Source organism: Schistocerca piceifrons, chromosome 7 (genome assembly GCF_021461385.2).
Source record: "Schistocerca piceifrons isolate TAMUIC-IGC-003096 chromosome 7, iqSchPice1.1, whole genome shotgun sequence".
Classification (NCBI taxonomy): domain Eukaryota; kingdom Metazoa; phylum Arthropoda; class Insecta; order Orthoptera; family Acrididae; genus Schistocerca; species Schistocerca piceifrons.
In genome coordinates this window covers 124,308,275-124,322,482 of record NC_060144.1, presented here as the reverse complement: position 1 = coordinate 124,322,482, position 14,208 = coordinate 124,308,275, and the positions used below count along the sequence as shown (strand labels likewise).

The following is a 14,208-nucleotide window of genomic DNA, read 5'->3' as shown; positions in this document are numbered from 1 at the left end:
TGCCGACATGTGTGAAATTGCAAACTGTCTTCTTGTATTTACATATCATGTAATATAATAACATGCATTGCCTTAGCTTAAGGAATTATCGACTGCATTTGCCTCTTACAGTAGTGTCATTTATTGAATTTCTTTACAATGACTATTCTCTGTATAAATTGTTAGTATAAGAGGTCGTAGTATAATAATTATGTTAATTGTAGTACTGTAGTGAGCTGACATAACTCATGAGAGATATATAAGAAGTCATGAAGGAGGTGTAAGAATGAAGGAAAGAGAAAAAAAGTAAGAAAGAAACGCGTACAACGTATACATGAGCAAAGAAATGGGTACAAAGATGAATCTGAGATGAAATGACTTGGTAGGGTACATATCAGATGAAATATGAATAGGTAGGGCAAAGATGACAAATGGTTAGGTAGACTAATGGAGCTAAATTTTTTTTTTTTTATTTAGCGTATGGCTCATAACATCACAGTAAAAATTATAGAAACAACACGATTTAAGAAAAATCACATATGTATAAACAGAGCAATAAATAACAGTTTGTATATAAGAACACCGCCAATTGTAAATTTACACTCATAGAAGAGCAATCACAAGCAAACGTCCAGCTTAGATAATAAATAGTCGATTGCCTCTTGGGTCGCCATTAGGAAATCCTGTGGGTCACCCTCGTATGCCCTTAGTGGGCATTCCTGCACGATGTGTTTGACCGTGTGTCTCTCAGCGCCACAGTCGCAAGCGGCCGAAGGAAGTTTACCCCATCTGTGTAAGGGGTCGGCGCATCTCCCACAGTTGGTTCTGATGCGATTAAGAGTTGACCAAACTTTGCGAGGGCAATCAAATCCTTTTGGTTTACTAAAGATGCACGGCATACTGTGGCAGTTTACTGCTGTTCTCCTCTCCCATTCCTCTTTCCATCGGTCATTTATTTTAAAGTTGGTTTGGTGCAGAGCCTGTGCGGTTTTTAGTGGAGGATGCGTAGACCGGAGTCGGTTTCCTTGGATGTCGTGAGTATCTTCATGGATTTTTAATTGAGGGTTAGTCATGATTTTTTGAAATTCTCTAACCAGAGCGTGTTCACGGCGCAGGTTAGGAGGGGCTATGTTACTGAGAACGGGCAGCCACACTGTAAGAGTTGGCCTGATTGTGCCTGATATAATACGCATTTTTGCATTAAGTTGGCTATCTACCATGTGTGTGTGTTTGCTGTTGAGCCACACTGGGGCACAGTATTCTGCCACTGGATACACCAAGCCAAGTGCGGATGTTCTTAAGGTAGATGCTGTGGAGCCCCAAGTGGCGCCACAGAGCTTCTGCAATATGTTGTTGCGTGTTTTAAGTTTCGCTGCAGTTTTCGTCAGGTGTTCTTTGAATGTTAGTGTCCTATCTAGGGTAACCCCAAGGTACTTTGGGTGTTTGTTGTGATTTAGTAATTTCCCGTCTAGATAGACTTGCAGTTCTCTGTTGGCCATTTTGTTGTTCAAATGGAAGGCAGATACTTCCGTCTTTGTAGCACTAGGTTGTAGCCTCCATTTTCTAAAGTACTCGCTGAGAATCCCTAGGTCACTCGTAAGGACATCTTCGGCAGTTTCTATATTTCTGTTGGCTGTTGCTAGAGCCCAGTCGTCAGCATAACCAAATTTGCGCGATCTGGTTGCAGGCATGTCAGCGATGTAAAGGCTGAAAAGAAGGGGGGCAAGGACACAGCCTTGTGGGAGTCCATTATTGAGTTTCATCTGTTTACTTCTCTCATTCCCCATTATTACTTGGAAGGTTCTGTTTGACAACATATCATCAATGAGGTTGGTTATCTTCTTGCAGGGGACGGCACAGATTAATTTGTACATGAGCCCCTGTTTCCAAACTGTATCATAGGCTGCTGTTAGGTCTATGAATGCTGCAGCTACTTTATGTTTCTTCTGGAACCCCGCCTCTATATATGTTGTCAGTGATAGGACTTGATCTGTACAGCAGCGATATGGACGGAATCCTGCTTGTTCGATAGGGCTTTTTTGAGTATAGTCTGGCCTATTCTGTTGAGGAGCAGTCTTTCTAGTAATTTATAGGCCATACTGAGAAGGGCAATGGGGCGGTAACTCTCTGGTCTATCGCCTGGTTTACCAGGTTTCAGGACTGCGATGATCTTTGCTCGTTTAAGTGAGGGAGGAATGTTACCCACTTGGAGAATGTCCGTAAACAACTTAGCCAACCATTGTCTTGTGTAGGCTCCGACATGTATGAGGAACTCAGGGTGGATACCATCGAAACCCGGAGCTTTGCCTGATTTAACCTTCTTCAGGGCATTGGTAACCTCCTCGATGCGAATATCTGATGAATATTCTGAGTCCATTACACGGGTCCTTTTTAATGTTTTTAAGTCTTTCTTCACTTTTGTTGTGTGCTTTCTTCGTGGGGCTCTAGACACAGAAACTATGCGGAATGCAACCTTGTTGGGAGATATTTCGTCCTTTCTATGTTCAGGTGGATTTGCGCCTCCAAGTTTACGCAGTAGGGACCAGGCTTGTCGGCTTGACTTTGAAAAGTCTAGATTTTCAACAGTATTCTCCCATTTTTGCCGTCTAATAAAGTCGATGTTATGTAATAGTTCATCCGCTATTTTCCGGTCCCCATTCTTGAGGAACTCCGCGTACAGGTCATCGCATATCCCTGTCCAACCGTGAATGTATTTTTTGCGGTACCCTCTTGGGATCGCTGTTTTCGTAGAGCTAATGACCGCTCCCACAAACCTCTCATAGCTCTTGCTGGTTGGAGGGATCCAGCTCAAGGTATAACCAAGTTGTACAGAGAATTTTGTCCAGTCAGCTTTTGTAAAATTCCACCTTGGTCGAGGGTAAGACCTTATTATCGGGATGGATACACCGATATTAATTAGCACAGGGCGGTGCTGGCTATGAGGGAAGTCCGTCAGGATCCTTCTAGAGGCTGTCAGTGGTTTATCGTTTGTATCCCTCGAAACAAAGCACAGATCCGGGTTATAGTCGCAGTTCCATGCGGCTGATCTGAATGTCCCTCGGTCCTTGGCATCAAAGACCAGATACGTATTTTGTTCCTCGGACCAATCGACCAGCATGTCTCCATTGCTATCATTCGTACTATATTTCCACATTTCGTGGTGACTATTATAGTCCCCAACGTATACGCTTGGGTGTGGGTGGATCTTTATCACTTCAGCTGGCCATATAGTAGCAGGAGGTTTATAGATGTTAGTTACTGTAACTTCTCCTATTTTGATGACAACTTCATGGATATCATTTGCAATGGAGGCTTCAACTGGAAAGGCATCCTCTATGTCCCCACGCACATATGTCGCAACGCCATAGTGTCTGTTATACGTGGCTCCAAGAAGATCATATCCCAGAATCCATCCTCTAGCTTCAAGTTGGACTCTATTTTCAGCATGAGTTTCCTGTATGGCTACCAGGTCAATGTCGTTATCGTGTAAAATTCTCTGCAATACTTGACATTTTGCTCTGCTTATGCCCTCAATATTGAAATGGCAGATTCGGATGCATGGTCCGAGATCCTTTGTCAGTTGGTCCCTAAAAGGACCGTTGTATGTATCTTGCATAGCGCTTTGTCTGTCGTTCTGTTTCACTGTGATGTGGGGCAGGAATTCTTCGTTCGGTCTGCCACCAGTTGTGTTAGTTCATTTAGCGTTACCCAGGGTGCACCACGTGGAGGCGAACTAACTTTACACCCCATGGAGCTAAATAATATGAACTAATAAACATATATCAAAAATGTGATAGAAAGAAGCAAAGAGATAAAGCAAACAGTTGTATTTGTTGGAAGTTTGATGAAATTATGGGTAAAATGATTAAGAGGTGCACAAACTAAAGGATGCAATAAAACTAGATAGCATATACTAACTACTGACTATATTAGGTATAATAATTGACTGACTGCAAAAAGTGTTCTTTGGTGTGAACTTCAGTTACTCCTTAATCCATGTTTTTTACTAATTATATATTTGTGTTTTCCGTATCTCTCTGTGTGATCACTATCCTTATGTAACTTCCTGGCAGATTAAAACTGTGCCGGACCGAGACTCGAACTCGGGACTTTTGCCTTTTGCCGGCAAGTGCTCTACCATTTTTTTTTTTTTTTTTTTTGGCAGATTAAAACTTTGTGCCCGACCGAGACTCGAATTCGGGACCTTTGCCTTTCGCGGGCAAATTTATTTATTTTTTTTTTTTTTTTTTTTTTTTTTTTTTTGCTGTCAGGGGTACCGAGTGCCGGTAAAGCTGGCGCCCTTTTTTTTGTTTTTGTATTCTTTATTATTGAACAAACGGAGAGTACATATATATATACACAAAGCAAAAGTTCTTCAAGGTACCAGTTAAACATATACAAATGAGTGTTAGGTAAACAAACTATTAGAATAACATGAAATACAACAAATTAGAACATATCCTGTTTTCCTATTTTTTTGTTTTGTTTTTGTTTTTGTTTAAAAATTTGTATTGAACAAACTAAAAGTACATATATATTCACTATGCAAAAGTTCTTCAAGGTACCATTTAAAAATATACAAATGACTGTTAGTTAAACAAAAAAAAAATATTAAAAAAGAAAAACATTAAATACAACAAAATATAACATATTCTGTCTTCTTCCAAAAAAAAAAAAAAAATTGTGTTTGTTTTTGGTCGATGCATGAGAACATGGATAAGGGTGTTGCATCATGTGACAGGTAGGCATGGTAAACCCCAACTTTGAGGGGGGTCAAGGAAGACGCTGCGGAGATAACCGGCAAAAGTTTGTCGGTAAGATGGTTTTCGGGTGAGGGTGCTATGCGCGGTCACAACTTTGTACCAGAAGTCAAGGACTGTATGCGGACCACTCCGAAAGAGATATTCTAAAGCCTGTCCTCGAAACCGGATTAGGGTATGGTGCTTAGCAAGAGGGTAGTGAAATGTCTGGGGCAACAACAGGAAATCCGGGGTTACCGTCGTTGGCGGGGCACGGAGGTAAAAGCCCACGATTCGTTGGATGAGGAGCCATACGTTTTGTTTCAGGGGGCACGTAAGACGGTGCTCGTCGGTGTCTTCGAGCTGACAGTCAGGGCAGAGTGGGGAGGTGGCCAGTCCTATGCGATAAAGTCGACTATTAGTCGGGAATTTTCCGTAGACTAAAACATACCAGAGTGCAGACACAGACGACGGTAAAAAGGGTGCATGCACACACCCCCAAACCGTGCGCCAGTGAATGTCAGGATGCTGTAGCACCATGGGGTCGCAAGGGTTGGACAGCATAAACAAACGATAATAATCTTTTGTACGGGGAGGACGGGTGACTGGAAGATCGGCCCGAACGTAGCTGAGTTCTATGAAACAATTCGCGACGTAGTACAATAATGGAGAAATAGGTGCCACATTGATCGGTGGATCGAGAGAAGCTGGTCGGAGGATATCTAAGAGACTGCGTGTTAAGGACGGGACCGGCCCCTGCCAGTGCCGCAACAGAGTGTGGACAAAGAGTGCAGAAGAGCGTGCCCGCACGTTGACGAGTCCGAGGCCACCTTTTGCAGGAGGCAGTGTTAGAGTGTTGTAGCGGACTTTGAAAAGTGCCCCTGCTGACACGAAATATCCAAAGGCTGATTGGATGCGGCGGCCAAGGAGTAACGGCATTGGGAGGATCTGGGCGACGTGTACCAGTTTAGGGGCGACATACATGTTGACATAGGACACACGTTGGAGTTGGTTTAAGTTACGGTGCACTTGACCGCGAACATGGTGCCGAATCGACTGCAAAAGCCGCCGGTAAGCCAGGGCCACTGTGCGGTGTGTGGAGCTCGTAAATTCGATACCCAAGTAACGAAGGGTGGCACTAACTGGGAGTGGGGTCGGCACCATAGCCGGGAGGCCGCGCCCAATGTGCATCATAGTCGATTTACTGACATTAAGAATGCTACCAGAAAGACGTCCATACTGGTGGATCCATTGGATGGCGTCATTGAGTTCCGTGGAGGAGCGGGTGAGAAAGAGGAGATCGTCCGCATAAGCCCTAGAGTGAAAGGTGTGGTCACGCAAAGTGAGGCCCTGCAGTCTAGAGGTAAGTCCAGTGACGAGGGGCTCAAGTGCAATGGCATATAGTAAAGTAGACATAGGGCATCCTTGACGCACAGAGCGGCGTATAGGAATCGGTCCTACAAGCCTCCCATTGACTTGTACCATCGAGACCGCGGGAAGGAGTAACCGGCGAATGGTATCGACAAAAAGCAATGGGAACCCCATACGCGTCGCCACCATGAGGAGGAATGGGTGTCGAACGCGATCAAAGGCACTCGTGAAATCGACGGATACCAGTGCTGCACGAAGGCGACAAACCGACGCCAGTGCAATGAGGTCACGGCATTCTCCTAGGGCTGTTTGTATGGTGGCCCCACAACCACGTGCAGTCTGTTCAGGTGAAAGGACCGTAGGTAAGACGGTGCGTATGCGCGCTGCTAAGAGGCGTGCGTAGATTTTATAGTCTGCATTCAGTAGTGTAAGGGGGCGATATGCAGAGACATGAGACCCTCCCTTCGGTTTAGGCACAGGTAGAAGAATGCCAGTGACGAATTCAGGTGGAATTGGGAAGGACGGAGTAAAGAGTTCCTGAATCATTTCCGTCCAGCGAGGAAGCATTAACGTGGTGAACGCCCGGTAAAACTCCACTGGGAGACCATCTGGTCCGGCTGATTTGTTCTTGGCCCCTTTGTTGATCGCATCTACCACCTCTTCTGCGGTGATTGCAGACATCATGGACGTTGACTCCGCTACGGTGAGAGTCCGATCAGGGGAAGGACGGAGATCATCAGGAATGGGCGTCGCCATCGGTTCATCATCATAAAATTGGCGATAATGTTCAGCAAAGGCGGACACGACCGCCGCCTGTGTTGTGTGGTGAACACCATCGGAGGTCGTGATGTTGGGGACGAAAAGCCGACGTCGACGACTATAGTCGGATGCGGCATGGATTGTGGATGGGGTTTCGTCGTGGAGGAGGTCTTGTCGTCGGGAACGCACCACGACACCATGCAGTCGTGCACGTTGAAGAGAGAGGAGACGAGCTTTAGTACGTTGTCGTTCCCTGTGGGTGTCAGGTGATGGAGGGAGCGCATCGAGCTCACGGAGGACGGCGTAGTGAAAATCTGTGGTGTCTCGATGCCATGCTGCTGCTTCCTTGCCACATTGTATGAAGGCCTTTCTGATCGCAGGTTTGGCACATTTGAGCCACCAATGGAACGTGGATGTGTACTGCGGAAGGCGTCTTTCGCAAGACGCCCATGTAGTGGCAATACATTGTCGGCAGTGTGGATCATTAAGGAGGGAGGTATTAAGCTTCCAGTAACCTCTGCTGCGCCACACTGACTGAGGTGGCAGAGCCAGGGAGCAAATGACGGCGCAATGGTCCGAAAATGCAAGGGGCCATCGTTCAGCTTGGGCGACTTCATTGCCGAGGTGAGCAGAGACATAAAACCGGTCCAGTCTGCTCGCAGAATGTGCTGTATAATGGGTAAAACCGGGGGTATTGCCATGAATTTTCTCCCAAACGTCCACTAGATGAAAATCTTCGATTAAGGTGAGCAGCGCCGGGCATGGCGAATAACCAGGTACTTGGTCCTGCGGATGGAGGACACAGTTGAAATCGCCTCCCATGATAAGGCAATCATAGCGTCCAGAAAACAGGGGCGCCACGTCATGTCCGAAGAAAGTGGACCGCTGCCGACGGGTCGTGGAGCCAGACGGAGCGTAGATATTGATGACGCGCGTGTCGAAGATGGTAACAGCCATGCCTCTTCCACAGGGAAGGATTGTCGTGTCCGTGAGTGGGATTCCTTCGCGTATGTAGAAAGCCACTCCACGCCCTGATTGATCACATGTGGACGTGTATGAGTCGTAGCCGTAGACTGGTGGTAGTGTGGCAACGCGTACTTCCTGAAGAAGGGCGACGTCGACGTCAGAGGCCCGAAGCATGTCACATAGGAGTTGCAGCTTGGGTGCAGTGCCGATCATGTTGATATTCAGTGTGGCAAACCGGTATGTTTGTTTTAGTGGTGGTGGACGCGCATCTACCATCACCAAGGGAAGTAAGAGGAGGGCACCGACAGGAAGTCCCGTCCCATCAGCTGCAATGCCTCGCTTTTGATGTTAACAGGTAGCCTCGTCCGGCGGAGGTAACTCATCCGGAGGAGGGGGCGTACCTTCCTCAATGTCGTCGGCCCATGCTCCTGTGCCGTGGGTCTGTCCAATGTCCATGGGAATTGCGTCGTGGTGAGAGAGATCTGGAGTTGTCGGCGGGGAGACAGGCGTCTCAACCTGCGCACCGATTGTTACATTGTGCGTGGCGACCTCCATGGTGGTCCCGTCCTGCGAAATGTCTTGTTCATTGTGAAAGTTGTCCGCCGACCTCTGCGTGGAAATGTCGGCAGCTTGGGTGTCGTCTTCGTCGTCGCGGGTGGCAACGCTCTGAGAGCCCGTGGGTGAACGGCGACGGCGTTTGCGCCTACGTGGCGAGCGTTGTTTGCGCACGTGTTCCTCAGTGTCGGACGACGGCAAGGAGGAGCGTCGACCTGGTTCGAAGGCGTCGGTGGGTACAATGAAATTGTCAAACAGGTGTTGTGAAGATGTACTGGTCTCCTCAGCGTCCGGTGCGGGAGCCTGTTCGGCGGCAAGGTTGTCAGGTGGGACGTCTGTACCGTCCGTTGGTGACTGGGACGGTGGGACGTGCCGATCGGAAGGACCGGGCGACGGACTGGACGAAACTGTAGACGTGGCAAGAGCCGCTGCGTAAGTGACCGGTAGGGCGGTCATCGTGGGTGTGACGGACGCTTCCGACAACGGGAGCTGCGCGACACGTCGTTGAATGCATTCAGACCGTAGGTGACCTTCTTTCCCGCAACCGGAACAGGTCCGAGGTTGGCCGTCGTACATTATAATGGCACGGCAGCCTCCGATACGTAGATAGGAAGGCACGTGTTTCTGCAACTCGATGCGGACCTGTCTAACACCGTTTAAAACTGGATAGGTCTGAAATTGGACCCATCGTTCGGCAACATGTTCCAGAACGTTGCCATAGGGACGGAGCGCCTCGATGACGACGTCTGCAGGTAGTTCGAACGGCAGTTCGAAGATCCTTATCGTCCGTTTGCCGAGACCTGCGTGATCGACGGTAACGGGTCCGACGTTGCCGTCGGAATGACAGAAGCGCAGTCCACGTTTTGCCTCTTGAAGCACCTTGTCGCACGCCGCATCGTTGATCATTTTGACGTAGACGGTACTGCTAAATATGGACAAGTGGATACCAATTAGATCCGTTGGTGGTATTTTAACTTCATCGCGTATAAACCGTTCTACCTCCAGGGCCTTGGGTCGGGCGAAGTCGGAATAAAAGTTGAAACGTAATGTCTTCTTCCGATAGTTGTGCGCCATGGTGGTCTAGAAGGAAAACGGCACTTACAGCGGCCGAAGTAAACACAAACACACCGTGCGCGCCTCGCCCGCAGCGTTCTGGCGCGTGACCGCCTCGCAGCACTACCGGCGGCAGACTGTAGCACTCCTGAAAGAAAGGATATTGCGGAGACATGGCTTAGCCACAGCCTGGGGGATGTTTCCAGAATGAGATTTTCACTCTGCAGCGGAGTGTGCGCTGATATGAAACTTCCTGGCAGATTAAAACTGTGTGCCCGACTGAGACTCGAACTTGGGACCTTTGCTAGTTCTGCAAGGTTCGCCGGAGAGCTTCTGCAAAGTTTGAAAGGTAGGAGACGAGGTATTGGCAGAAGTAAAGCTGTGAGTACCGGGCGTGAGTCGTGCTTCGGTAGCTCAGATGGTAGAGCACTTGCCCGCGAAAGGCAAAGGTCCCGAGTTCGAGTCTCGGTCGGGCACACAGTTTTAATCTGCCAGGAAGCTTCATATCAGCGCACACTCCGCTGCAGAGTGAAAATATCAAGGCCCTGGAGGTAGAACGATTTATACGCGATGAAGTTAAGATACCACCAACGGATCTAATTGGTATCCACCTGTCCATAGTTAGCACTACCGTCTACGTCAAAATGATAAACGATGCGGCGTGCGACAAGGTGCTTCAAGAGGCAAAACGTGGACTGCGCTTCTGTCATTCCGACGGCAACGTCGGACCCGTTACCGTCGATCACGCAGGTCTTGGCACACGGAGGATAAGGATCTTCGAACTGCCGTTCGAACTACCTGCAGACGTCATCATCGAGGCGCTCCGTCCCTATGGCAACGTTCTGGAACATGTTGCCAAACGATGGGTACAATTTCAAACCTATCCCGTTTTAAACGGTGTTAGACAGGTCCGCATCGAGTTGCAGAAACACGTGCCTTCCGATCTACGTATCGGTGGCTGCCGTGCCATTATAATGTACGACGGCCAACCTCGGACCTGTTCCGGTTGCGGGAAAGAAGGTCACCTACGGTCTGAATGCATTCAACGACGTGTCGCGCAGCTCCCGTTGTCGGAAGCGTCCGTCACACCCACGATGACCGCCCTACCGGTCACTTACGCAGCGGCTCTTGCCACGTCTACAGTTTCGTCCAGTCCGTCGCCCGGTCCTTCCGATCGGCACGTCCCACCGTCCCAGTCACCAATGGATGGTGCGGACGTCCCACCTGACAACCTTGCCGCCGAACAGGCTCCCGCACCGGACGCTGAGGAGAACAGTACTTCTTCACAACACCTGGTTGATAATTTCATTGTACCCACCGACGCCTTCGAACCAGGTCGACGCTCCTCCTTGCCGTCGTCCGACACTGAGGAACACGTTCGCAAACAACACTCGCCACGTAGGCGCAAACGCCGTCGCCGTTCACCCACGGGCTCTCAAAGCGTCGCCACCCGCGACGACGACGACGACGACACCCAGCCAGCCGACATTTCCACACAGAGGTCGGCGGACAACTTTCAAGATGAACAAGACTTTTCGCAGGACGGGACCACCATGGAGGTCGCCACGCACAATGTAACGATCGGTGCGCAGGTTGAGACGCCTGTCTCCCCGCCGACAACTCCAGATCTCTCTCACCACGACGCCATTCCGATGGACATTGGACAGACCCACAGCACAGGAACATGGGCCGACGACGTTGAGGAAGATACGCCCCCTCCTCCGGATGAGTTGCCTCCGCCGGACAAGGCTGCCTGTTAACATCAAAAGCGAGGCATTGCAGCTGATGGGACGGGACTTCCTGTCGGTGCCCTCCCCTTGGTGATGGTAGATGCGCGTCCACCACCACTAAAACAAACATACCGGTTTGCCACACTGAATATCAACATGATCGGCACTGCACCCAAGCTGCAACTCCTATGTGACATGCTTCGGGCCTCTGACGTCGACGTCGCCCTTCTTCAGGAAGTACGCGTTGCCACACTACCACCAGTCTACGGCTACGACTCATACACGTCCACATGTGATCAATCAGGGCGTGGAGTGGCTTTCTACATACGCGAAGGAATCCCACTCAAGGACACAACAATCCTTCCCTGTGGAAGAGGCATGGCTGTTACCATCTTCGACACGCGCGTCATCAATATCTACGCTCCGTCTGGCTCCACGACCCGTCGGCAGCGGTCCACTTTCTTCGGACATGACGTGGCGCCCCTGTTTTCTGGACGCTATGATCGCCTTATCATCGGAGGCGATTTCAACTGTGTCCTCCATCCGCAGGATCAAGTACCTGGTTATTCGCCATGCCCGGCGCTGCTCACCTTAATCGAAGATTTTCATCTAGTGGACGTTTGGGAGAAAATTCATGGCAATACCCCCGGTTTTACGCATTATACAGCACATTCTGCGAGCAGACTGGACCGGTTTTATGTCTCTGCCCACCTTGGCAATGAAGTCGCCCAAACTGAACGTTGGCCCCTTGCATTCTCGGACCACTGCGCCGTCATTTGCTCCCTGGCTCTGTCACCTCAGTCAGTGTGGCGCGGCAGAGGTTACTGGAAGCTTAATACCTCCCTCCTTAATGATCCACACTGCCGACAATGTATTGCCACTACATGGGCGTCTTGCGAAAGACGCCATCCGCAGTACACATCCAAGTTCCATTGGTGGTTCAAATGTGCCAAACCTGCGATCAGAAAGGCCTTCATACAATGCGGCAAGGAAGCAGCAGCATGGCATCGAGACACCACAGATTTTCACTACGCCGTCCTCCGTGAGCTCGATGCGCTCCCTCCATCACCTGACACCCACAGGGAACGACAACGTACTAAAGCTCGTCTCCTCTCTCTTCAACGTGCACGACTGCATGGTGTCGTGGTTCGTTCCCGACGACAAGACCTCCTCCACGACGAAACCCCACCCACAATCCATGCCGCATCCGACCATAGTCGTCGACGTCGACTTTTTGTCCCCAACATCATGACCTCCGACGGTGTTCACCACACAACACAGGCGGCAATGGTGTCTGCCTTTGCTGAATATTATTGCCAATTTTATGATGATGAACCGATGGCGACGCCCATTCCTGATGATCTGCGTCCTTCCCCTGATCGGACCCTCACCGTAGCGGAGTCAACGTCCATGATGTCTGCGATCACCGCAGAAGAGGTGGTAGATGCGATCAACAAAGGGGCCAAGAACAAACCACCCGGACCAGATGGTCTCCCAGTGGAGTTTTACCGGGCGTTCACCACGTTAATGCTTCCTCGCTGGACGGAAATGATTCAGGAACTCTTTACTCCGTCCTTCCCAATTCCACCTGAATTCGTCACTGGCATTCTTTTACCTGTGCCTAAACCGAAGGGAGGGTCTCATGTCTCTGCATATCGCCCCCTTAGACTACTGAATGCAGACTATAAAATCTACGCACGCCTCTTTGCAATGCGCATACGCACCGTCTTACCTACGGTCCTTTCACCTGAGAAGACTGCACGTGGTTGTGGGGCCACCTTACAAACAGCTCTAGGGGAATGCCGTGACCTCATTGCACTGGCGTCGGTTTGTTGCCTTCGTGCAGCACTGGTATCCGTCGATTTCACGAGTGCCTTTGATCCCGTTCGACACCCATTCCTCCTCATGGTGGCGACGCGTATGGGGTTCCCATTGCTTTTTGTCGATGCCATTCGCCGGTTACTACTTCCCGCGGTCTCGATGGTACAAGTCAATGGAAGGCTTGTAGGACCGATTCCTATACGCCGCTCTGTGCGTCAAGGACGCCCTATGTCTACTTTATTATATGCAATTGCACTTGAGCCCCTCATCACTGAACTTACCTCTAGACTGCAGGGCCTCACTTTGCGTGACTACACCTTTCACTGTAGGGCTTATGCGGACGATCTCCTCTTTCTCACCCGATCCTCCACGGAACTCAATGACGCCATCCAATGGATCCACCAGTATGGACATCTTTCTGATAGCATTCTTAATGTCCGTAAATCGACTATGATGCACATTGGGCGCGGCCTCCCGGCTATGGTGCCGACCCCACTCCCAGTCAGTGCCACCCTTCGTTACTCGGGTATCGAATTTACGAGCTCCACACACCGCACAGTGGCCCTGGCTTACCGGCGGCTTTTGCAGTCGATTCGGAACCATGTTCGCGGTCGGGTGCACCGTAACTTAAACCAACTCCAACGTGTGTCCTATGTCAACATGTATGTCGCCCCTAAACTGGTACACGTCGCCCAGATCCTCCCAATGTCGTTACTCTTTGGCCGCCGCATCCAATCAGCCTTTGGATATTTCGTGTCAGCAGGGGCACTTTTCAAAGTCCGCTACAACACTCTAACACTGCCTCCTGCAAAAGGTGGCCTCGGACTCGTCAACGTGCGGGCACGCTCTTCTGCACTCTTTGTCCACACTCTGTTGCGGCACTGGCAGGGGCCGGTCCCGTCCTTAACACGCAGTCTCTTAGATATCCTCCGACCAGCTTCTCTCGATCCACCGATCAATGTGGCACCTATTTCTCCATTATTGTACCACGTCGCCAATTGTTTCATAGAACTCAGCTACGTTCAGGCCGATCTTCCAGTCACCCGTCCTCACCGTACAAAACATTATTATCGTTTGTTTATGCTGTCCAACCCTTGCGACCCCATGGTGCTACAGCATCCTGACATTAACTGGCGCACGGTTTGGGGGTGTGTGCATGCACCCTTTTTACCGTCGTCTGTGTCTGCACTCTGGTATGTTTTAGTCTATGGAAAATTCCCGACTAATAGTCGACT

The 14,208-nt window shown here is 49.8% G+C and overlaps 1 protein-coding gene across 1 annotated transcript in view; it reads right to left on the bottom strand.

Annotated features, from left to right (window-relative positions):
• LOC124805498 (protein O-mannosyl-transferase TMTC2-like) overlaps positions 1 to 8,369 on the bottom strand; it is a 941,575-nt gene extending 933,206 nt beyond the window's left edge. Inside the window, exon 1 of the mRNA XM_047266062.1 lies at positions 8,216 to 8,369. Within this exon, the coding sequence (XP_047122018.1) occupies positions 8,216 to 8,369 (154 nt within the window). The remainder of the gene's footprint in view (positions 1 to 8,215) is intronic.
• Positions 8,370 to 14,208: the final 5,839 nt, after the last annotated feature.